We start from the raw sequence: 24923 nt of genomic DNA on the forward strand, positions 1-24923 counted from the left end.
CAGTTATAAGATCATTTATTGTGCTTCATTATTGTTCTTTGCTTTAAACTCTTTATTTATCTGATATCAAATACTTCCTTTATAACAAAACTTTGAATGAAACGACATTAAGAAAAGTCACAGTTTCTTCTTAAAGGCAGTGAATTATTTTTCTCTCTTTTTGCAAATTAGAAATCTTGATCAGAGCAGTCCTTTTCTGTGCCTGTAAATGTCATCATCTAACTTTTGGGTCTGTCTGTTGCGGACAAATGTTGAGAAATGTCTGGAGCTTAAGTTTGCAGAGTCACACTGATGGGAGAATCTTGCAGAGAGGAAGCAGTGAGGGGAAAAGCAGGAGGAGCAAGGTACTGCGGGATAGACGATGGGCCCTAGAAGACATTGGGGAGATGAGGATTATTAAGAAGCATTATCAGAGTTCGTTATTTGGATCTTTTTCGCCTAGAAAAAGAAAATTACAAAATACAAAGGCATCCGTTTGTTGTAGCATAAATCAATCACAATCCTGATATCTGTGTAGCGTGGGTGGGAGAAGGCATACTGAAGGTGGGTGCAAGGTTTTGTTTGTTTTATGCACTAGAAACGTCTCTCTGCACTGCCAGTTTAGACAGAAGAAAGAATTACCATAGTGCTTCAACACTTTTTTCATTACATATACATGATTTCCTTTATTAACCTAATTTATAGTACAAATATTTAGAAAAAAAACACTCAACAATTCCAATTAGCACAAAGACAAAGTTGCATTCATTTGTTCATTCAATAGATTAAAGAAAAGCAGCATATCCTTAAAAAACATCATGTTTGGCATACAGTATTGATAAATGCCTTAAACAATGAGGTGGTTATCATGTTCGTGGAAGAACTGTCTGCACATGTAAAGGACTATGTATGACCTGATTGATTCAGCTCTCAATTACAGCCGCTCACAACTCTTTCAATGCACATATGCACATACAAATATTGTCATAAGAATGATTGTGGGTTTGTAAACAAATATTTTTGATAACTTGAAAGCAAACTCACGTCAGGATTGCGAACCATAAATTGAAATCAGTAAGAGCAATTATTTAGGAATATATAGATCTATATATATATATCAATTATTTAAATGCAATTTCTTGTGTGTAGCATTTTAATGTTGCAACAGCTGGAGGTGAAGCTTATTTGACCTACTTTATAAACATTTGGGTAGTTTAGTCCTTAAAAGTAGGCCCACATAAAACAATCTGATTCTTCATTTGACACATGAAGATGTGAACCAAATGTTGTGTAAAAAAAAATCAATAAAAAATCAATACTGAATTTACAATATTAATTTCTTAACTGTAGTGGAGTAATGTTATAGTTTTGGGGGGAAATTGCAAATGTGGCTTTCTTTTTTTTAATGACTGTTCTTTGCGGCAAGGCACTACAGCTAACTTTTCTAACCAACATTTAAACTTTAAACTGATGATGTTGGTTCAACACTTCAAGATGTAAGAGAGTGCATGTTTACTGTGAATTGATAATTAGCTAAATATATTTTACTACAATAAAATACATAACACAGGTAGGCAACACAGTTCTTCTTCATTGCGCTTCTTTACAATATTTGACGGTGGTCGGTAATAGCAGAATTCCTTCCGGAATGGAATGTGAACTGCTTTTTACTAATATGCTTTCAGAAGACTTCCTCGTTCACTAATGAAATATCCCTTATAATATAACAGTTAAAACATTAAATGAAGGTCCTGTAAAGGTAAAGACAACTATCATCACTTCACTACTATTTAGATGTTGGGCCGTGCAAAACAAAACAAATATTAAGACCCAGATATCAAGGTTATAAATAAAGAACCTTGAACCTTGTCCATCTGTAGCAACTGAGCAATTCTAATGTAACATTTCTCATAATTCGAAATAAAAAAATATTTAGACAAAATTAAATCAAGATCAATATTGATTCATTTATTTAAAAATAAAACAAAGTATAAACCACATCAAATTAAAAAAAACAATTTTCTCCTTTGAACAGAACAAGTTAGTGTAAGTAAGTTTAAATGGCCGAAGGTGAACAATCATCACAAGGACAGGTACATCAGTTCATTGGATATCCAAGCTTCACAAATGTTTCTTTTAAAGGGCAAGTAGGATGTGAACCTGTTTTCAGTCAAATGTAATCTAGAATTTCAGACCAATCCTCCCAACACAGTACTCATCATATCTAGCATAGCAGATCTATAAGAGTAAGATATATCCACCAAATCATGATTAAAAAAACAATCCCTTGAAAATGGAGGAATGTATGTCTGGTTCACCATTTTCATTTTTGAATGTTTAGCACTCTGAATAAATGGCAAATGTACAAATAGAAAAAAACCTTAAGTAAAAAAAAAAAATTAAAGACTTGGATCAAGCTACACATTAGTTAAGTCTATTCATAAACAATCTTTGTGAAAACTATATGTAGTTAGGTTTTGTTTCTCAGAAATGATTGTATGGTCACGTTGGTCATCAGGTCTAGCATGAGTGTTTTGGCACAACATTTGGCTTCATTATTTGTAGTATTAGACGTGCTAAAACAACTGCTTTGTAATATCTGCACACTAAAACATTGCTGTTCATAACCATATCTACAATATCCAGTTGCTTTATTTTCTTAGGGTATGATGATGCATCCTCACCCCATCTAAGGGAACGGTGTACATGAGATACATTTTTGCATTCTTTCAGAGATTAGAGCCAGGATTTGTCCAAAACATTTCTTCTTCTGGACCGGCCTTGACCGCAGCAGCAGCAGCAGCAGCGTGGTTGCACAACAAATCTGTAAAATAGTTTTTTTTACACAAAAAAAGGTTTACACACACACACTCCTTCCTAACAGGCTACTCCTGTTGCTATTGGCTATACTTTCTTTACCTTTTTAGGTATCATTAGACGCCCATTTCTATAATGAATGTCAAACAACAGCTGAACTCGCTGTTTGATACCATTGTCCCATAAATCTGACATGATTACCGTAATTTTCGGACTATAAGCCGCACCTGAATATAAGCCGCAGCAGCGGCATACCACTCTCAGTTCCACTTTTACTTTTGCGCGCTACCTGTCTCACTCTTTTCCGGCCTCCAGCTTTTCCTGCTGGAACCCGCCGCTGAAAGGTGGGGGTCCGCGGACCGGCCATAGAGCCCATAGAGTTAAAGGTGTTGGCCGTTAGCTGTAAAAATCCATAGATTAGCCGCACCGTTATATAAGCCGCAGCGTCGAAAAATAGGGAAAAAGGCGCGGCTTATAGTCCGAAAANGCTGAAGAATATAAAATAATGGTTGGTAGCTATTTTCAGATTGTCTCTTCCCACAATACGACGAAGAAACATACTTTAATCTGAAGTCTTTACTACTACTTCTTCCATACCTCATTCATTGCTAAGAGTAAAGGAAATCAAGACGTAATGTGCAATAGGGTTTAAAAATGGATCTACTGTGTTATACTTGCTTGTACAAATGACTGGTGGGAAGATTTTATGAGTGGTGCTGTGGTACATCGATGGTAAAAATAAAGATGACCTATTGATAAACAGGGGTGTTGACAGTCATGTCAGGGAGAGCCGCACTGCCCCAGCTGGAGGATGGTGACGGAGACCCCGGTTTGTACACATAACTCTCTGCAGTCAGTATGAAGTCCATTAGAAGCACTCTGTGTTCCTACAGGGTATTCTTCTCTGGGGCGAAGAGAGCTTCCAGGCCTGTTGCTTCACTGTTCTGCAGTACATCCTTGTCCGGCTTCGGGCTTTTATAGAGCGATGGAAGATTCCGGATATGAACCTCCTTCCTGAACTGCTGGCACAGAGCTTTCTGTTGACGGGAGTCAAAGAGAGGAGGGGTTAGAACAGAGCTATAGGAGATCTACCAGAAATAATTTCATTACATTGTACAGCCCTGTTGAGCTGCTGCACATTTTCTTTCTGCCGAGCACAGAAGATTTACTGCACAGCCAGAATCACACACTGCTGAGTAATGACTTGCACTCTGAGGCCAGGGTGTCTGGTCACTTCTGATGAGCAGTCTACAGTGGGATATAACAGAGAAGCACTGCTCTCTAGTGGCTAAATGTGGCATTACCCCAACGGTTCCTTCGATGAGCTTCCTGAAGTGGTCTTTCCTCTTCTTGTCTCCAACCTTCTGGGCATTAGGGTCCAAGAGCCGGTGGTCATACTGGTCTAGAGCCTCCACACTGATTTTTGGGATCTGGGTCATCACTACTCTTAGCTCTGGATAGCGAGCTCGCTATAGCAGATAAACAGACAGGTAAGGAGATGATTAGTAATGCATTCTGAGGAATCAACTATAAAGACCCACAGATACAACTTCTATATATCACTTTGTGACTTCACAGCAGAACCAATTAGTCATTTGACTGCCAATGAATCAGAGGCTCATTTGATAACCAATTAATTGTTTGATGTTAGTTTTGGCAACGGAAATATCCAATATTTCTCACTGGGAGGCTAACATTTGGCATGGAGGTCAAGTTTTTGTGAGGCTGTGTGTGTGAATGAATGTACGTGGTCACAACTTGTGCGGATTTTTGATGGTTCATGCTTCTTCCATTTATGACAGTCAACTGAACAGTTTTTTACTGCAAGTTAGATAAAACGTGCATTTCAAGACATCACTTTAATCATCTTTTAGTAAAAACAAATACAAAAAATAATGGGCTGGGCAATAACGGTTGAACAAACAAGGTCAAAATAAAGAGCAGATATGGCAGAGGTTATTGCTTTTAGCCTCACCAGGTTTTCATAGATGAGCATGGCCAGCTGAGAGAGGGTAGAGTTGCAGACTTCATGTTGCCCGTGAACCTGAAGGGCCCTAAGGACGCTGGTATAAAACCATGTGACTGCTTCAGGAAGAAGATTACCCCCAATAACCTGAAGGGACAAAGAGCGGATTTGAGAGGAAAACTTTAGAAATATGTGAAAATGAAAAGGTACATTTAACAGCCACCTTTAAGTCACAGACAATGAGTGAATATCAGCAGAAACTCAAAATAGCCTGACATTGAAATTGTGCATTAAATGGTCAGATAGGTGTCAGAAAGTACTTCCTGTGTTTAAAAAGCCGTATCAAGCATGGTCGTTTCAGCCTTAGACTTCCATTGTATTTAATGAGGTTTGTGCACACTAATAAAATACTATAAGGCTAGCTTTTATATTGTACGTTTGTTGCTACCTGGCGCAGAAGTGTCCAGCAGACCATGGAAGCAGTGCGGTGACAGTTGGTGGTGTCCTTCCACGACAGGGAAGTAAAGGTGAGGGTCAACATGTTCATGTAGATGTTCTGGATGAGAAAAACAGAGACATTGAGCCTATCTGCAGCATTTCAGTAATAAATATGCTGCTGCTAGAGTGTTATGCGTCTCAGGCTGACCTCGTGTTTAAACAGGTGTTTTCCCAGCTCGCTCAGCTCCTCTGTGGGCTGGGCAGGAGACGCCGTCTGCGCCGAATCCATCATCATGTCTTCCTCTGGGAGAGAACAGTTCAAGAAAAGTATTAAGATAAGATAAGATGGAACTTTATTTGTCCCTGTGGTGAAATTCAGGCGTTTATAGCAGCCACAGGGTCAGGGTGAAAAACAGGATTCAAACAAGGTAAAAAATAAAGATAAAATACAATACAAATAATAATACAAACATTTAAAAATAAAGTGATAGAGTAAGTGTTGAAAGAGATATCATGGTAAAACGTTGGTCATTTGAAGTAAGACTAGAGGTGTCCCAAAAGACTTGGAAAATGTGGTTAGGAAACCTTAGACTCGTGCATTATGGGTGTGCTGAAAGTCTGATTTTGCATAGAATTGTTTCTCCAAATAAAGCATGATATGTCGCCTATATTATTTCTCTCTACGGCTCTGCACCACAGTATTTACATGGATATAAGCCCCGCCCCCTCTCCAGCGCATCCTGTTTGAATGACAGGAGTAAACACAGCTGACAGCCGCGGTGAAACTCCAGCGGTTAGAGCGATGAGAATATTCGCATCGCGTCCGTTGTGAACGCAGCATAATGCAGTTCAGAAAACACTGTTGCAACTTCGAGATTCTAACAGTATCAGGGGCACGCAGGCCATGGTGGCCATAGGACGTACAATTATTTTCGGGGCTTCACGGCCAGACCGAGGGGCAATGACGGCATGGTCGTCATGGCCGCCGTGAAAATCCTACCCTGGTGCACTTGCAGCACTCACATTCTATGACTGAGTGACTCTCTGTATCACGATAGATATGATATCTCTGAAAAGGCATATCGTGGAGACCTAATATCGTCTCGACGATATATATCGTCATATCGTCCACCCCTAATGTCGCCTATATTGGTATAAATATCAGCCTATAAAAAATGAAACATGATAGACTATGCACTATCCAAATGATTTGGACAATCACAGCAGTATCATGGCGATCAGAATACTAATAAGATAACATTAAGAGACAGTTAAATACAACTAATTGTGATTTGACAATAGGCAGGAATAGTACTCGACTATGTCAATTATTATATAAATTAGACACAAGAGTCATCAGTCATGTCATCTTGTCATTGTGAGTATTTGTTTGGAAGTGTTCATTGTGAGAAATCCAAATAAAATCTTATGAATACATATATAATAAAAACAAAATACAACTGTATTTAAAGTTATATCTTACCATCTATTTCCTCTTTATCTGCTGCTGGTTCATGTCCTTTTTTAGATATGCAGCTCACAGCTACAAGAGAAGAAAGAACAGAAATGTTATGGCCGCACAATAACTCAACTCCTCGGCTTACAATATTAAGAGTAATGGCTGATCAGGCAGTTGCTGCTATATGCTGAATTATAAAAACACATCATATATTTTTAGCACCTTCAGAATATGCATCCCCAAACATTGCCCTTTTTTCAAGGGTTCACGGTGGGGGTCAGTTATTTAATTACCAAGGCAAAAGACAGTCAACATGTAGACTTTTAGCTCTATACAGGAATTATGGCTCATATTTGCACTTTGCTGATGTGTTTTTAGTTAGCACATCTGGCAGATACACAAATTGCCCACATGATTATAAGTGCATTATAGCAGTAACAAGCCATGATTTTCACCGTGTGTTTGGCTTTAAAAAAAAAAAAAGGTTACGTTAGGAACATTATATTGCTATCATAAAACAAGTGCACCATCATTATAATAAAATACCATTTTGCAACAGATATTTTATTTTTTAATCAATACCTCTACCAACAAGTGCACAAGTAGCTGGCTCATTACAATGCTAGTTAATACACTGCTTTTTATGGTCCATTCCTTAACTCCAGTTTAATTTAAAAATAATCAGTTAATAGCAACATTAACTTTTAATTAACTTTCATTTATTTTGAACACAAGACATTGTGAAACTTACAGAGAAGATCCAGCACCTCCCTGGTGAGCAGGCGGACCAGCTGCTCCTCCAACATCTCCTGCGTCACATGGCTCTCCTGACACACCACCACCTCCTCATCCTCACCACTACAAACACAGAAAAAGATTAAATAAAGAATGTATTTAAGGAAATGTCTGCGAGTATCGTTAGCAAAATGTACTGCAAGTATTCTGTGACCCTGGATTGTACTTACTTGACAGAGGTCCTCTGGCTGATGAGTTGCCACTTGACGTTGAGTCTCTGTAATATGAAATGGAAACAAGACTATGAGATTTAGCAACCTAAACAACAGTGAGTGTATAAAATATATAATATAGTCAAATTAATGATAAATGTTACAGAATGGGAGATGTGGAGATCTGACCTGCTGCATGTAGGCAAACAAAGGTCCCAGCAGGGGGCACAGTAGACTGTTGTAGTACTCCTGAGGACACGATAGCACCAACTGCCTCAGAAACACCCGTAAAGTTATTAAGGAAATACGATGTCAACATAAAGCAACAGCTCAGATCAGTTCATGTAGAATGAACAGCTGTGATAATATTGGATTTTGAAATAAAACAAAAGCAAGGATATGAATCATAGGGCGAAGTCTGTGGTCCGGCACATGGTCCAGGGACGAAAAAGCAGAGCCAGCTATTTCTTCACTCAGCCTCTCAATGGTGTAGAAATCCTGCTGAAGGGACACACCTGCGCTTCCCAGGACATGGAAGCTACAGAGGTAAAGAGAGTGTAAGATAAAGTAACATTTAATCTGCAACAACATGTTGAAACAAAACCAAACGTTTGGGGATCTTTCTCACCAGTTGTCATACAACGTGGACGAGAATCCCTGCATTCGCTCCAGGTTGCTTTTATACACAGCCGTGTCATAAATGTCCAGAAGGTTCTGAGAGAGACCTGGAGAGAGGACATATATAGAAGGTGTAGACAAAATCTATGAAGATGATGGCTTACTCATGGGGAGAGAAAGAAGAAATGTTCTGGAAGCCCATCTTACCAAGAACCACATTTTTCTCTGCGTCCATCACATCATGGGCCCTGGTGAAGGTCTCACTCAGACGAGCCATGTTCTCCGGGGTGAACAGACTGTTTTGGGTCCTGCAGTGAGGAATAGAGCAAAGAGACTGGTCACAGATCAGCATAATAGCAGGAGGTATTATTGGGGCACTGCTAGACAAACTAATGAGCAAACACGGAGGGTAAACCACTGACCTCATTTTATCACACATTTAATGTAATTGTAATTAAATAAAGTAAACTGCCTTTTTTTTTTTAGTTGCACCGCCTCTCAGCTGCCAATCAAATCAAAGTGCAATGCTCTAAGCAGACCACCTGATCATGCGAAACCTTTCCTCTTTATTTTCCTTTTTGAAATCAGAAAAGGGCTCCAACATGCTGCCATATACATTGTAAAGCTTTTGTATCAGCTATGAAAATGCCGTTTACATCATCATGTCTGACTTAGCAAACCTTACTGCCCAGGTGAAGAGAGACATTTGTTGAATGAAAAAGTAAAGAAAAGTATTGTGATAAATAAAAAGGCATACCTGATTAGAGCCAGCACGTTGGGCAGAAAGGCCAGAAATTGGGCAGTGCAGGGGTTTCTGTAGATGGGAGCTCCTGTGGGGGTGAGGCCCACAACAAAGCCCCCAGCTTTGGCTTCCTCCAGGTCGACAGGCCAGCGCGCACGCTTCACCACCCCCATCATGGCATACAAGCAGAAACTCAGCTAAAGAAGGCCAAAAAAGAAGAGATTAAGAGTTAAACAATTGTTTCATTATTGGGCTCATTGCTTTCTCAATACTTACAATTAGCCCAGTGCTCTTTATGAGCAAACACCTGCAAAATGAGCCTTAGAGCTCACATACTAAGTAGACCTACACACTTACCCGCGCTCTATTAAGGCCTGATGTGTATGCATCTTTATTCTGCTCAGTGACAACCTGATCGGCCCCGACAAAGGACAGGTACACGGCAGGGTTCGACAGCACACTGGAACACAAAGAAGAGATACTTATCTTTCATGACTTTAAAGCTCATGTACATATTGAGGGGAAAAATAAGGAATTCATACGCACTGCCTCATCTCCTCCGAGGTCCAGTCTGCAACCACTGAAGCCATCAGCTCGTCTATAAAAGCCTTCTGCTTTTCAAAGTCTTTGAACTCGTTACTGATGAGCACCAGAGACTCCATTAGAGAACTTTCCATCTGAGAGAGCGTGGCCTGGCTTGAGCACAGCTTCTTTACGTGATTGTAAAACATGTCAAAACAAGGCTGGGGAGGAGAAAATAAATCCTGTTAATTAATGTATATACAGGTCATGCAATTTTCCTTAAAATTGGTGAATTGGACACTCACCAAGAGGACCCTAGGGTAGTCTCTGCATATTTTGATGATTGAAGAACAGGCGTGTCGTCTCACGTTCTTTACAGCTCGGGACCGAGGTGCCTAAAGTTATCAATTGGATGTTTATTTTTTGGGTTTTAGACATGTAGGATTAGGAAAATCACCGGTTCTGTTGTGTTAATTGGTTCTGTGAAAGAAACTCACCTTATTTTCCTGACCAACCTCAAATGAGACTGCTTTAAACAGCTGTAGAGACAAAATAATAAAGTAATGTTAGGTTAATCTTGATGATAATACTTGTTATAAACTTGTTTTTAAATGTTTTAGAAACTGGTGGCATAGCAACACATAGCATGAAAAATTGTGTACATGGGATATTTAAAAACACAGACATCCCCACATTTGAAAAGAGTAATACATATCATATTGAATAGAGTTTTTCTCTACCTAAACTTAAATATATTAGAAAACCACCATCAGCACTACATTAAACCATCATAAAACTACTATTAGGGATGCACCGAATATTCGGACACCGAAAATTATCGGCCGAAAATGGTTAAAAAGGGATGTGGTTTGATTTCAAGTGGTGGAGTAATCCCGAAGTGGTGAAAGTCTTTGCAGTTACACCCCCTCGAGAAATGTCAGCTGAACACGTTTTACAAATTGCAATCCGCGCCTCTTTCTCTGATATTTTGAAATATCTCCAAGCGGCAGACATGTTGGCTGTAGCCGCGAGCATGGTCGCGCGCCGTGCTTGTCGCCGCGTTTTGATTACGTCATCACAACAACACGTTAGGTTACCAAACTTATAGGTGCATTTGTTGTTGTTGAAGGCCTGGCTGTTACAGCCTTTATTTACACTACTTTGTTGTAGGCCTGCTGGCCTAGATGTTTATGCAGTTTTAAAGCACCTTGGCTTTGTTCTGAATGCACTTTGTTGTAGTTATCCTACAGAGAAAAGAAAATGCACTTGACTTGGAATTAATGTACTGTATGCATTCAAAAGTGCTGAATAAATGTTTTATGGACCCATAATAGTGATGTTAAGTTAAGTTAAGTTAAGTTAAGTTAAGTTAAGTTAAGTTAAGTTAAGTTAAGTTAAGTTAAGTTAAGTTAAGTTAAGTTAAGTTAAGTTAAGTTTTGCCATAATCATGTCTTTTTCCATAATCAGGTAGCTGAACAACATTGGTAAAAAATGTATACATTATATNTCCATCCAAATTACAACGAGAGTTTCACGTGGTCTAACTACGAAAATTGAAGTTATAAATTTTTTTTAGAAGGGCCCCCTCGTACGGGGCCTGTGTGGGATCTCCTCCGCTGCTGGGGGGATTCCTACAAAGCCAGGTGGGGTGAACATTTTTTTATCGTGAAATGGGGACGTGGGGGGGGGTTGTTGAGGACCCGATTCGGGGGCCTAGAGTGATGCATGTTAGGATTTAGGCGGTGACGAGTTGGATGTCCGACGAAACCTCCCATAAACGTGAGTGACCTCTGGGAAAATGTACGTATTGTAATTGGAAGTATTGTGTGTTCCGTAGCCCATTACTTAGGTCGTTCGTACTGTACCTGAAATTTCTGATTGAAAGACTCTCAGCGTCACTTTTTGTCATTAAGTAGACAAAGCTTACTTACTCTCACGAGCGTATCCGACTACGTACAAGAGTCGCCATTTCTTTTTGATATCCCAGTGCCGAGAGGTACCAGTCTTCGAAATCACGGCCCCTTTCTCTACAAGTCTTACTACCCAACCTAGTGATCGTTGAATAAGTGAGACTAACGATGCGTTACCTGTACGAGACCTTTTGATTTTACGTTAGAGAACTCTGTATGTCCCATCTACACTCACAAGAGTTTTCGTCAACTAAAGAATAATATGGCCTCTCACATTAAAGATATCTGGTCATTAGACGTATGACTTAGTATTACGATGGTCGAAACGGTAGACTTATGGACGTGTACATTTCACGGAATAGTATATTAGATATTTTTACCGATACGTCGAATCCTCTTGTCGCGTTCAATTGTCATACATGGCAGACAGACCAACACGAAGTAGAGATTATTTGAAATACAATAATCATCACATAATACCTGTTATTGAAGTAATGACGAAAGTAATCCGGGCAACTCGTCACGTATAGTCCCTTACTTTGAGTACATGAGTATAGCTGACTAAGGGATGACACGCCTTATCTATTCGTGATTATTCTCTGAATAAGACACTGCAATTGAGAGTTGATACCCGGACAAGTGACCGTCTTATACCCTCACTTTTCGTACCATTGTCCGCATCGGACGTTCTTCGACAATTTACCTCTGCTGAGGTTTCCCGACCCGTCTTCAGTGTAGGATCCGAGAGAATGACGGTACCAGTGATGACAGACTCACTTCACTTAACGTATTTTATGTATATGATTGAGGGTGGTAGTTCATGATTTAATATGTTTTACTTAATCACTCATTCTCATGTTTATGAAGTCTTAACATCACCTTATCTTCCTGGTTCATCGAACGTAAATTATTATGAGTTCATTACAGTTCAGGGAATTTAATATGAATCATGTCATGAAGAAGTACACGAATCATGAAAACGTGTACAATGACATATCTTCTGCAAACTACATAAATTCTCTTTTTTTTAGTAATGTCTACAGGAACTGTCAATAGTCAACATTCTTCTTGCCATTCTGAGGGTAGAGTAAGAACGTCTTGACACCGGTGTGCAGTTCGATGAAAGATTAAGAGTTTGAGTAGACGATGATCACGTCGAGCTATCTTTATGCGAAGTCTGTCCGCTTGTCCATCCCCGTAGATATAAGTCATCTGATTCTTAGAAACATAAAAGTCTTGCTTTCCTTTGAGTCGATTGACGTAAATTCCTGTTTTTTCCTTCCGTGTACTCGATTCGTGTACTCGGTAATCAGTGCTACGCTCTATTTACGTTTGTCCCGCTTTTTTTTACTTACAGGAGGGGAAAACATTCTGTTATGTCCCCTTAGCGAGGCAGTTTACACCAGGGACAACCAAATACAGAAACAGAGATGCGTCCAGACAATCGCAGGTATCTAACTTTTGTTGGTATTGTATTCGACCTTTCGTCACCGAATCCATCACTCGAACCTTAGTCGTGGGTCCATCCTGGATCGAACGACAGTCCCCTCTTTAATGTGGGTAAACGTCCCCCCCGGGGTTACCCAGAAACGGGACGGAGTCGGGCGTAGCGTATGTTCCAGGAAGGCGACTTTAAGAACGAGTTGAAATTTGGACGCCCTACTTGGATCTCTCACCGATGACCAATTTTCGTAAACCCTTCTACAAAAACTGGGGGACCCGTGGAAGGGGAGGGCAGGTAGTTTATTACGAGGATTGTACACGGTCAAAAAAAAAAAAGTCGACCGGTGTCTCCTAGAGTCCTGACAGACGGTTACGATATAGTCTGCACTGGGTTTAAGTCCCGACTCTTTATTACAACAGTGGTTTTCGAACTGAACCACCGGTATACCCGGGAAGTACCCCGCGATAACGTACAATTTTACCGGGAGGTTTTAGGGTTGGGGGTGTGCCCTTTCGCGCCGACACATTGTTCTTACTTCAACTCGGATCGGTCTAACATTCAAACCAAAAATAAACTTAATTGAATAAACAAATACATACACTCCACTAAAGAACCAAAAAACCGACATTTACGTCGGTTTATCCGTATTTATAGAGTATAATATGTCATTGCCATAATCACATGGTAAACTTTACAATTCAATTACGTAACGGATCTTAACTAGTATACAAGGAGGGGACTTATCCACAACCTTGTGTAATTCATCACTTGAAGTCGGTTGGTCCTTACCTCCGGGTTATCCCAAAAGGGAAACTACTTTTACCTTCTGAGGTCAACGAGTCATAGCTTAATCAACTGACCGTCTACTTTCTCTGGCCGAGACACCTAAGTAACATTTATAGCCCAGGTATACTATCGGCGAAGGGGTCTTCCCCTTTTTCAAGTTTGATTTTTTCTTAGTGTTAACAAGCTCCCCTCCTTTGTTCTTATTCCATTTCCAGTTGGTCTCACAGTCAGGGGGTTATGCATAACGTTTGACACTCTATCTTATCTTTCGCAGAAATGAACTATCTTTTCGATAACTATACAGTTTAAACAAACTACTAATTTTTTGGTATATAGTATACATAACCCCCGTCTGTAATGTATTACAGATTTGCGGGTGTGTTCTATTCGTGCCTCGTTTTCAAGAGGGTTTATTATGACTACGTAGGTTTTTCATTTTAACTTTACATGTTTATCAAATTTTTTTCGGATTAAACCTTATACACCCCCGAGCGATTATTAATATTCTCTGAATTATTGTATACAGGTACTATATGTTGTTTTGTACAATAAAGTAAAACACCCCCCCAAAATTTTACGCGCCTAAAATCGGGGGAAAAAGGTCCAGCATTCCAGACAGACGTCTCTTGGTAGGGGCGGTCGGGTCGGTCACCTCGGAGGCATTTCCGGGTACCTTATTCAACTTCAGGGACACACAACGGAAACTGACAAAACTCACGGGACTCCCTTCGTTATTCATTACCTCTGTTTTCACTCATTTAGTATTTTAACTTATAAAAGTACACAACATTACCCCCATATACTTCTCTCGTTGTTATGGTAAATATATAATATTAATATTATTAATAAATCGTAAATAACAAACTAATAACGAATAAAATTACATGACTAACATAAAGAGGAAAGGTGCTAAGGGGGACTAACAAAACTAGAGGTGGATGCAAAACCGGGGGGTTTACTTTTTATTTCTCGGTTCACACGGAAGGCTTTAACCCGCGACTTATTGGACAGAATCGTTCTTTAGTATCCTCGCGTGAAAATTGGGGGACCTACACCGACACAACCGCAAAAGGATAGAGGAGACTCGTAGTCAGTAAAAAAACTGGGAGGTGTTTCTCTCGAGGATAACACTCCCGGTTTGTCGAGGACTCGACTCGAACGCGGACGACGGAGGGAAGGGACGGGCGACTGGAGATACAAAGGACACAAGAGACTGGGAAGTAGCCCGGTCGGGAGAGTCACAGGGGACGTACCGGACGCTGTGGTGTCGGGGAGAGCCGTAGTCGAACAGGGAGGAGGGATACGAGAACACAATACCCCCTTTGTGTTATCACCAAGATTACCCGGAAGTTCCCGATGGTGAAAGCGTCCGTCATTACTACCTACTTCGACCAAGCCCCGGGACGGTCGTCTCTGGAGTCACAAGACTCAAATGAGGGATTATGTCCAAATAGTAGGAACGTATGAAACCGACCGGTTACAGGACGCGCAAGGGAAATTTTTTATACTGGTGGATATTCCTATACGCTCTTAATAAGAACTCACACCCCGGAGGCCAGGGTGGACACCCAGAGACCGGACACAATCCTATTGTATCCGGAGAATTCGAAACAATCAAAAGATGAACGAAGAAACGATCTTTTTAGCCGACGGGACTATTAAAATTACTTCCGGATTTTTAAATAGGGTGTAACGTCGTTTACAAGCTTATAAGACACGCCAGGACCTAGTGGAAATAGCGGTCGATACAGTCGACGAGGACCCTTCAAGACGAGACACCGGACACCCTAAATAATACCCGATACGACCCGAGGTCAATACCGATGATAAGACATATAAACGTGGGGGTTTACAAAGATTAATAAAATGGAGGTTTGGACTTCGACTTGTGTTTTTTGTAGGACTACCCCTTTTTTGACTCCGGTTAATTTATGTATTTTATTCATCACAAAAAACTGAATACTAAACCGAACTTAAAACGTCACTGTGGATAAGCAATCGTTTGGGGTATAATCGATTTAAAGTGGACCTATCATGCTGTATTTGAACAATATATTGTAGGGCCATACCTATATAAAACATGTCTGTGAAGTTTATTTTTCAAAATACCAAACAGATCCTGCATTTTAGCCATGCCTCATTTAGCTCTATTTGCTCTTTCCAGCCCTGTTCTTGCAGGGGGCTGATTCTGTGAGCTGCAGCTGACCACGCCCCCCTGCAGGAGAGGGGAGCGTGCTTTGAGATCAGCTGCTAGGCTGCAGCGCTGCAGCGGGGAGAAGATGGGGAGAAAAAGAGATCTCCGTCCTCTGTGTTTTATTCTTATATGATTATATAGAGTCATTATTCATTTGTTTTAAAGCTCAATAAATAACAAAGAAGAACTTTGACCGGCACTTTTCTAATTTTGTCCGGAAGATTTAAACTTTAACGGACATGTTGACCGGCGAAAAAAATCTAGCTGAAACTCTGCCGTTCCTTGGAAGAGGCGGAGAGGTGGGTGTTTGTCATCTGCTGGTGGACTAACCGGAGAGAATTACAGTGCTTGCCCTCGACGGGGAGGGATTGCATTGAATTACAGGAGCAAACGCTTGCCTCGGGGAGGGAGAAAAAGAGCCACAGCGGAGAATAAACAGAAGGGCAACCATGGCAACCATGCGCGGGAAGTCTTCTTCGCTGCTTTTGTGGCAGACTACAGCGCCACTTACAGGCCTGGTATATGTACTACAGCGTCTCCAGCGCTTTCGAGCGGCAATGGCCGGCCGTGGCCCAACCCCACATTCCCCTGATAGGAGGAGAATTGACCACTAAGCGGAGCACCACTTCTGTGACGTAGAAAATAATTCAAATCTGGATCAGTCTGTATCAGATGCATTGCAGCCCCGTTTTTAGAGATTTGGGTATGGAGGAAAAGAGAGAGGGTTGTGTTTTCTGAGATCCCTGGAACACCGGGGACACATATTCATGTATAAAAGACGTACAAAAGTGCATTTTGCATGATAGGTCCCCTTTAAAGCGGACAAAAGGCACTGGAGGACACTTATTCATTAACACCCTTTAATGAAGCAAACTAATGCCTTAACTCACTCAAATACAGTCGTTTACTTATTTCGGTGAAACTAATGTGCGTAGAGTTTTAAAGGATGCGGATAGTCTCACCTTGATTCTGGCGCATTGCTTATCGTTTTAAAGATCTATTCTCACCCACCATCTTTGTTTGTGACGTAGAGTGTAAGAGTCACGTTTCTGACTATTGCCTGTCAATTCCGTTGCCTGTCAGTTCCGTTGCTATGGTTCCGTTTTTCTGTGTACTGAAAAGAGATCCGGTATAATTCCACGTGCGAAAACAAAATAAAATTTGGAATACGTTATTTTAGAGGTATGAAGGGTTAACGTTAAATCTTAGGATAATGTTTAGTCATGTTCTGTATACATACTAACATATAAGGGTATACTTAGTGTGGTTACTCCATGTTTACTAGCTATAAGATTAACGTTACATCACTCTTTTTCACTTCTTACTCAGTCAGCCAGAGTGCAGATATCCCCATTAGATTCACAAACCTGAAACATCATCAATTTATTCACTGCTGGTGATGACATTGTTGTCAGCTGCTGATACTGCTGCTGCTGCAGCTTGTGGCGCCTGCTTCAATGAAAATAACTTTCTAATATCCATAACTTTATAGGCTATTAGCTTAAAACTCGTCACGCTCTAGGAAGGATCACTTCTTCTTCAGGGCAGGGAAGGCGACGCAGTACGCAGGCTAATGTCGCGCAGCGGCTGCCTTTCTGGTGGACTCCGGTACTGCACATTACTCCCGAGACATTTTCAAAAAATATATATTTATTTTTATTTTTATTTTAAGTGAAACATCCGGGGCTTTTCAGGAAACATCCGGGGCTTGAGCCCAAGTAGTCACCCACTAGCGCCGCCACTCTCACACATTAATGGTTTCTCGTTTGCTAAAATACCCAAATTGGTTTAAAAAAAAGATGCATTTGCTTAATGGTAATTAATTTGAATATTTTATGGAAAAAAATCAATAACTTCTCTGTGATACCAAAAATTCACGTTACACATCAATGGTCTTTTACTGGTTACACTTGCCAATTCTTGGTTGTATAGTATTGTAGTTTAGTTGTTTTCCAGAGATATAGCAGAAGTATACAATTATGAATTAATTAATTAATAACCCTAACATGGAAGCAATGAAAATAACCACGGCTTTGATTGAAAAAAAAGAAAGCGTTTTGACGTTTGTTATGAATTTGCGACAATTGCACTGGCTTTTGCAAAGCGAACATTACCACAACACTATTTTAAAGTGTTCATAAAAACAGAATTATTACACGCATCATATGTGCGCTTTTCGTATTTTTTCAAAGCGTTGGTTTTACATGGGAGTGCCCGGTGTTCAACACCCAATAATCACATATTTTGTTTTTGGCTTTGTTCAATATAATTTTTTATTTTACAATATATCTATGTTAAATTACTTATAACATGCTTCATACTTGCAATGCTGTAGCTCATTAACGCTCATGTTCCTACTTTTTTACTGGTTTCCCACCAATCAACAAACCATTCTGCTACAGCGGTTCAGCTTAATCCGGTGACTTATTTATGATGATGATTTTAGTAACATTTTACTTTATGACATGGAAGTTATGTAATATTTGATTTTTTATCATTTTTCGGCGTTTTACTTTGTAGACGATCCCTGTGCCCTCTGCAGATAGGAGTGTTCCATCTCGGAGGACCCTTACAGTCTATGGGAGGACGGAGCTTATCGGCATGTTTTGATAGAAATTAGGTTGAAACTCCTTGTGTACCTTACTATTATTGTTTAACAGACGAGGTTTGTGTTTTGATAATTGTTTGTGTTGAGTTATTTATCCATCAAGTTTGAATCAGTCAAAATCGTTCTTACCTAACGCTAACCGAACTAGGAAAGCAAACTTTTTGTCACTTTTTTTTCATCTTGTAAAATACGAGCAGAGTGAGACCTCTTGCCTTTTCAACTCAGGTTGATCTTCACTTTTAATGTAAGTTTAATTTGCATCTAAAACATATTTCTTTCCAACTGAATGATTTGTTGCAAATGAAGTAGCCTAGATATTAACTTTTATTTCATGCGAGTGTAAATGCTACAGTGTGTACCGTTCCGATCTAGCCGTTGGGGGTGTTTGCTGTTCCAAAAGGGGGCGGAGCTTGAATTCCAAACTGGAATGAGTTTCCTCCTATGGTTTCCTCCCGATACGTCACTCTGGGATAGGCTGTGAGCTGCCGAGCAACACTGTCTGTCAACGGAGTTTCGGGCTGATTACCTTGCCGTTTTTGGGTAAGTAAAAACAATACAATAATCAAAGAATCGCTGAATAGATTTATGATTAATTGTACCTTTAGTTTGTTACAAAAGGTGAGGGTTTTTAGCTTTGCCTCTCTCTCGCAACGAGCAGTTTTAAAGTTCGATGCTCACACAACTACAAGGGAAACTTTTGTCGGGAAGGCCTTGTCTTATTTGTTGCAACAGGTCCTCGAAACGGGATAGTATTCATGTATTTTATATTGTGTGCATTTTGGTTGGACTTATGAAATAACGAAGTGCTGTGTTTTGAATGCAGGACGGGACCCCCAAGTGAGAGAAAGTAGCCTTGCCCATCGCGGCTTTAGGCTCTGGGATTAAAGTGATCGCCAGTCCCACAGCTTTCGTCGAAACTGCGAGTTGGGGATTCATGCTGTGTTGGTTAGCTAAATGCGGTACGAAGCTAAAATGATGCCGGTAAGTTCATGTTTTAATTTCTTGGCTACAAGTTTCAACGTTGTCATTTCGCATTGTATTTCTGTTTTCGACATGATATCACTGCACTTACCCTGCATTGTGAATTACCTGGACATTTAAATGGACGCTGCAAGATGATGCGGCTGCGACTTTTGTGTTAATAATTTGACAGCACAGGTTTCTGCTGTGAAGTTCACCATGTGTGACAGAAGTGTGTGATCTGCGTATGAGGTTATGTCATATATTTGCTTTCCATGCATACGGTCTCTTACTGTAAGCTACCTTCACGTAAACCAGCCATAGTCCCCTGCGTCAAACTACCTTTTATAACCTGTCTCGGGACAGTTTACATTAACCTGACAACATAGTCATTAACGTAACTCCGTTAAGGCATTTATTATACGCTCTGTTAGTTTTATACACATCCATGATCCTGCTCAGTACACACAGCAAGCAGGGGGCACCTGCCAAGTCTGGATGGCACTAAGCTAACCTCAGCCCTGGACTCCTGCCATGTCATCACCATCATCACCATCATCAGAGGTTCATTTCTCTTGCTGCAGTCAAAGCCTCTTTCTCTCAGCACTTCTTTGATGTATGTAGAGAGAGAGCAGCGGACAGTCTGTATGTGCTCACAGTAGAGAAATATTCTTCCCAACAATTAGAATTTGAGACATGTTTTTTTATTTTAATAATGCAGGAATGCAAGCAAGGGTGCAAAGTTCAAAGAAGTGGTGGCTGAATTTGTAACTAGTAAGCGTTCAACCCAGCAAAATAATCGTATTTATTTTTAAATCGTATAAATTAAAATTCCCTTCACAACTTTCTAGACATCAAGGACATGTGTTATTGCTATTTGTTTTCATCCTTTTAATTGTACCAACAAAGTATATTAATATATATATATATGTATGTATGTATGTATATATATGATCTAAAAGAGACAAGCAGCAACCTTTTTTTATGCTCGGCATTTCGTCTTGGTAAACGACTTAAATGCATCTGTTGTCGAAATATTTGCTGGTTAATTTCTTTTTATCAGCTAATAGTTTAATAAACTAATCTTTCAAAAACCAAAGCCGGTTTAGCATTAGTTGCAGGCTTTTTAGTTTAAAGAGGAAATAACAGCCATTGTCTGAATGTTAACACTGCAGTGTTTTGTGTTTTTGCCTCAGCTTCTCTGGTTATTTCTAGATCTTTGTGTTATGAACAAATATGTTAAGTCACATGCTGTACGATGCACAGACTGTACACTTGATTTACAAAGATGTAAACAACTAATGACAAATCCAGTGTAATCCTGTGTGGTAGTATGTCTCAGGTTCTACTAATGATACCCGTCTGTGCCTCGACCTGTGCTTCCAGTAAAACAGCTTGATCATTGAATTAATCATCTTAGCTGTGGAGACAGAGTCCTATCTGTCTGGTGCATGACCTCAGTCTGCTCCTGGCACATTGTTATTTGGTATCACCAAGCTCCCATCTTGTCGAAACTAAAATACATGTCACCCTTAACTGATTTCAAACAAGATTTGTTTCTTTATATTCAACATGAGACCTTGTTAACCACCCCCTTTATTCCATGTCTGACTCCTGAGAATATCTGTGTGTTTTGTTGTGTTTGAATGGGATACAGCTTCTGGTGTTGGCCTGATAAACACAAAATGGCCTCTATATATCAACGTCTGATGTGAGGTATTGTCTTAGAAATGACACCCATAGCCCATGACCCCGCTGGTACATGCCAGGGGCTCGGGGGTAGTGAGAATGCAGTGTCGTAATTACTGCTTGGATGGTAAATAAGGGGTCACTGTTTTCTGAACACAATGAGCTGCAGGGACTCTTTTACAGCTTGTTGTGGAGAGCACATTGTGTGTGCGCCTGACCTCCGAGTGTTGTGGCGGCACCCTGATAAGAGATGCTCACTCTCTGTTGAACCATAGAAGATGTAACTTGTATACCCCTTATTTACTATCAGGTTTTCTCAATCTAGGCTTTGACTGTCGACAGTTACTAATGACACATTTAGTCTTGGACTCTCTGCTGGTTTTTAAGCTATATAATGTTGTCCTTTTTGTTAATATTGATTATATTCAATGCAATGCTCTGGCAACATACAGTGACAGAAACCCAAACCTGCAAGTTCCTGCTTTATTTTGGATGTAAAATGTTGCAGGCATAAATCATTTCCTCATTCCTTTCCCATGACATAAGTTGCTTGCTGTGTAGATTTCCAAGCAGATAAACAATGTTGTTCCCATCCTGCATTATTGAGTTTTGCCTTCTTTGACCACACGCATGTCTCAATTATACCACAACAAATCTCTCTGTTGTTAGACTTTGTGGTGGGAAAAATGAAATGATGCTCTGGGAAGCCTGATTTTGCTGTATATGTCAACAGAAACATGAGAAAACTTTCTCTGTGGCACCATAGGCTTTGTGTGTGGGAGAGTACAATGTGGTTACATAAGCAGCCTCATTGGTGATAGCCAAGGACTCACAAGGGCAATGTTTTGACTTTTATTTTAATACGAATATATTTAGATTTTACTGTATAGGCCCAAAAGAGTAGTGTCAAAATACACTTCTCTCCCAACTTAACAAGCTATTAATTTTATATAGTTTGTATTTTCTTAAGATAGCTTACAACAATATACCATAATGTAAACAAGCAGGATTTCATCACAAGGCAGAACAAAGATTTGATGATGATGCTATTTTACAAGATTTCTATGATGCACCCTGTTAGACTGCAGCACACTAATGCTACAATACCAGCCTCACATTAGCTCGGTTTCTGAAAGGAAGCACACATGAGTCACCTGAGCAGGTATTGACTTACCTACCATAGAGTATTGAGTGACTCCCATCCGGGGGAATCAAGGTGAAAAGCCGAACTACACTCCAGAAAGACACTTTTTCAAGCAACGACAGCATTTGAAACGGTCTAACTATTAGGAACACTGCGGTTATGGTTCAGAAGTGAAGCCAGGGTGATCAGGGAATCAGCTTGTGACCCTTTATCATTACATATTCCCAGGAACTAAGATAAAAATAAAGGTCCATCTTCTTCTTAAAGCTTGGACTTGGAGGTTGTGGTCGAATTGTCAATTTTAGCTTAGACAGGTTCTTACTGAGTAAAATGATCCGGAAGTACTTAAGTGGTGATAAGCGCAGTTAGGATACTCTAGATCAGGGGTGCCCACACTTTTTCAGCTTGGGAGCTACTTTTAAAATGACCAAGCCCAAATGATCTGCCTAAACTGTGTCGCGAGCGGGGAGGGGGTTCTAGTGGACTAAACGGCGATAAACTGTGGCGCGCATTTGCGCTTCAGATGAGGAGGTGAGGCCCCCTCATAACTGCATGAACCCGTATGCCACAATACATTTTATACCCTTTCTTTAGTAGAATTGTATAAATTGACTAACTAGTTAATCAGCTCGTCGGTGATTTGCAGCCCATGCGTGGTGAACTGCATGTTAGAAGATCTCAGACTGGCGTCAATCAAGTGGCAAATGCCATATTAACGGCCCCTACTACACACGGCGGTGTGCGTTGAAGCTTGCCGGCGGGCATGTCTGACGCTCGACCAACAACAAATCACATGAATCTCCCGCCACGGACACACAAGCAGCGGTTTGATTGGCTAGAGCTTGTACTGTCATATGATTCGATTGGCTGACGCTTCCGTCGAAGCTTCAAAAGTAGGACATTGCTCTACTTTTGAAGCGAGCAAAAGCTACACTTTGCTCCCACAATGCAGTTTGGCGAAGCGGGACGTCACCCATTGAAAGTGAATGGGCAGAAGCGTTGAAGCTTCAACGCACGCCGCCGTGTGTAGGGGCCGTAAGGATTGATGATAACGGCTAACTTTTTTCAATGCCATGCGATCTACCCACACTACCTTTGCGATCGACGTATTGGGCACCCCTATTCTAGATGATAGGAAAGGAGCTTCAATGCTTCCTTTATAATTTCCTTTAGTTTAAGATACATTGGTCCATCCTTTACAAAAGGAAACAAGCTATCCAATTCCTTGTCGACACAACATTCGGCTGTTCACAGAAACAAACAAAGTATGAGATAGATACTACAGTAGATGCGCTTATTGTATCTCGTAGTGCAGAACATTGTATTTCCCACGGCAGAAGCACATCAATAACACCTTGTTTCCCCTCCTGCCAAATCTGAAGAGCCAATGGGATATGGTATATTATAATGAGAGCAGTAAGCAGTCCATTTTATCATTTAACAAGATAACATCGCAGTTGTTGCATTATTCTTTATAATTTACTGCTGTGCAACCCTGATGTTTGAATACATGTCACTTTGGTTTGTTTGAATGTCAGACATGTATTGATATTCCAGTCTATGTAGTCCTAATATTGATACTACTGGAAACCAGTACTTACTGCTCTCCCATGGACTTTTGTTCACACTAAAACAATTTGTCCAGGAACTAAATATAGACTCTAGTTCCTTTGGTCAACAAGTGGACAAAAAGACAGTTCCTGGAAATGTTCCTTCATTGGAAAAGTCCTTTTTGTAGTCTGCCTCCTCCAATCACCTGCTCTCCTGCTTCAACAAAGACTCTTTAGCACATGACAGATACAACACAACCAACAAAGTGGGCGTTTTTCAAGGATGCCAATTACCGGTAGTGTGCCTGTCACATTCTCAATGGCTGGCTTTTAGTTTTACTTTATGAGATAAGTGTTAGAAAGATGAGTTTTGCATACAGTAAACTCGTATACCACGGACAAGCCGAGAAACAATTTAAATAGCAAAGTGTGTGTGTGTGTTATCGGAATTAGCCTCAACTTTGCTGCGGCCTTGTTTTTACTCTGAATGATCTCATCCAACTGTAGAAGGCTTGTAAAAAGGATACATACACTCCCTTCTGGTTCATTTTGACTGCCATTTCCCTTATCTGTCAGATAAGCGCGAGTTGGAACGGTCTCGTATAGGCCTGGAATGGGAAGCTATTGTGCAGATCGTAAAGTGATAGGCTAAGTAGTAAGTACTGCAGTGCAGACGGAGAGAAGAGATTGTCCTGATCCAAGAGTCACAGCTCTCTGCAGCTTCAGTGCGTTGTAAAAGCTGCTTGTATTTTTCTGCAGCTACTGTGCATTCGGATAACACCCGCGTCCTCATGTTTGTTACCCCTGACCTTTTCTCCCTCACCCCGTCATCCCTCCTAATGCAGCATAAAGAAAGTGAGAGAGAGATGAAGAGGAATAATGCATAATGCACATTAGGGAGTTTTCTGCTGCCTCGCCTTTTTGAAAGACTGCTATGCTGGAACAGTGTCAACTTTTGGCAGAGAGAAGATGATGCTGCAGTGTCTTACAAACCCGCTGTAATCCGTTTCAGAGGTGACTCCCTCAACAAGACCTAGTGGCGTCATTTGCTTACCACAGCAAAATGTTTAATTGAAAGTGTGTGTGGACAGAAGGCCCCTAAGGTGAGACCCCTCAGGCATGGTCAAAGATATAGTCCCTGTTATCTTAT

At 40.5% G+C, this 24923-nt stretch overlaps 2 protein-coding genes across 2 annotated transcripts in view; one reads left to right on the top strand and one right to left on the bottom strand.

The window, feature by feature from the left end:
- Positions 1-3313: 3313 nt before the first annotated feature.
- xpo5 (exportin 5) lies at positions 3314-10033 on the bottom strand (the record flags this gene model as incomplete). Its single annotated transcript, XM_010768510.1, has 17 exons — positions 3314-3833; positions 4101-4265; positions 4772-4909; positions 5211-5318; positions 5409-5503; positions 6684-6743; positions 7411-7517; positions 7625-7671; positions 7796-7893; positions 8008-8144; positions 8235-8331; positions 8432-8532; positions 8982-9163; positions 9324-9426; positions 9513-9709; positions 9794-9883; positions 9986-10033. Coding segments are annotated over 17 exons (1923 nt in total), but the record flags the coding sequence as incomplete, so codon positions are not given.
- Positions 10034-18655: 8622 nt separating this feature from the next.
- Positions 18656-24923, top strand: part of LOC104943175 (apoptosis-stimulating of p53 protein 2-like) — a 31800-nt gene continuing 25532 nt past the window's right edge. The window contains exons 1-3 of the mRNA XM_010768511.1: positions 18656-18674; positions 18905-18970; positions 19254-19411. Of these exons, the coding sequence (XP_010766813.1) occupies positions 19385-19411 (27 nt within the window). The 5' untranslated portion in view covers positions 18656-18674; positions 18905-18970; positions 19254-19384. The remainder of the gene's footprint in view (positions 18675-18904; positions 18971-19253; positions 19412-24923) is intronic.

The sequence above is a fragment of the Notothenia coriiceps genome, unplaced genomic scaffold (assembly GCF_000735185.1).
Source record: "Notothenia coriiceps isolate Sejong01 unplaced genomic scaffold, NC01 NC01_scaffold00005785, whole genome shotgun sequence".
Taxonomy (NCBI): Eukaryota; Metazoa; Chordata; class Actinopteri; order Perciformes; family Nototheniidae; genus Notothenia; species Notothenia coriiceps.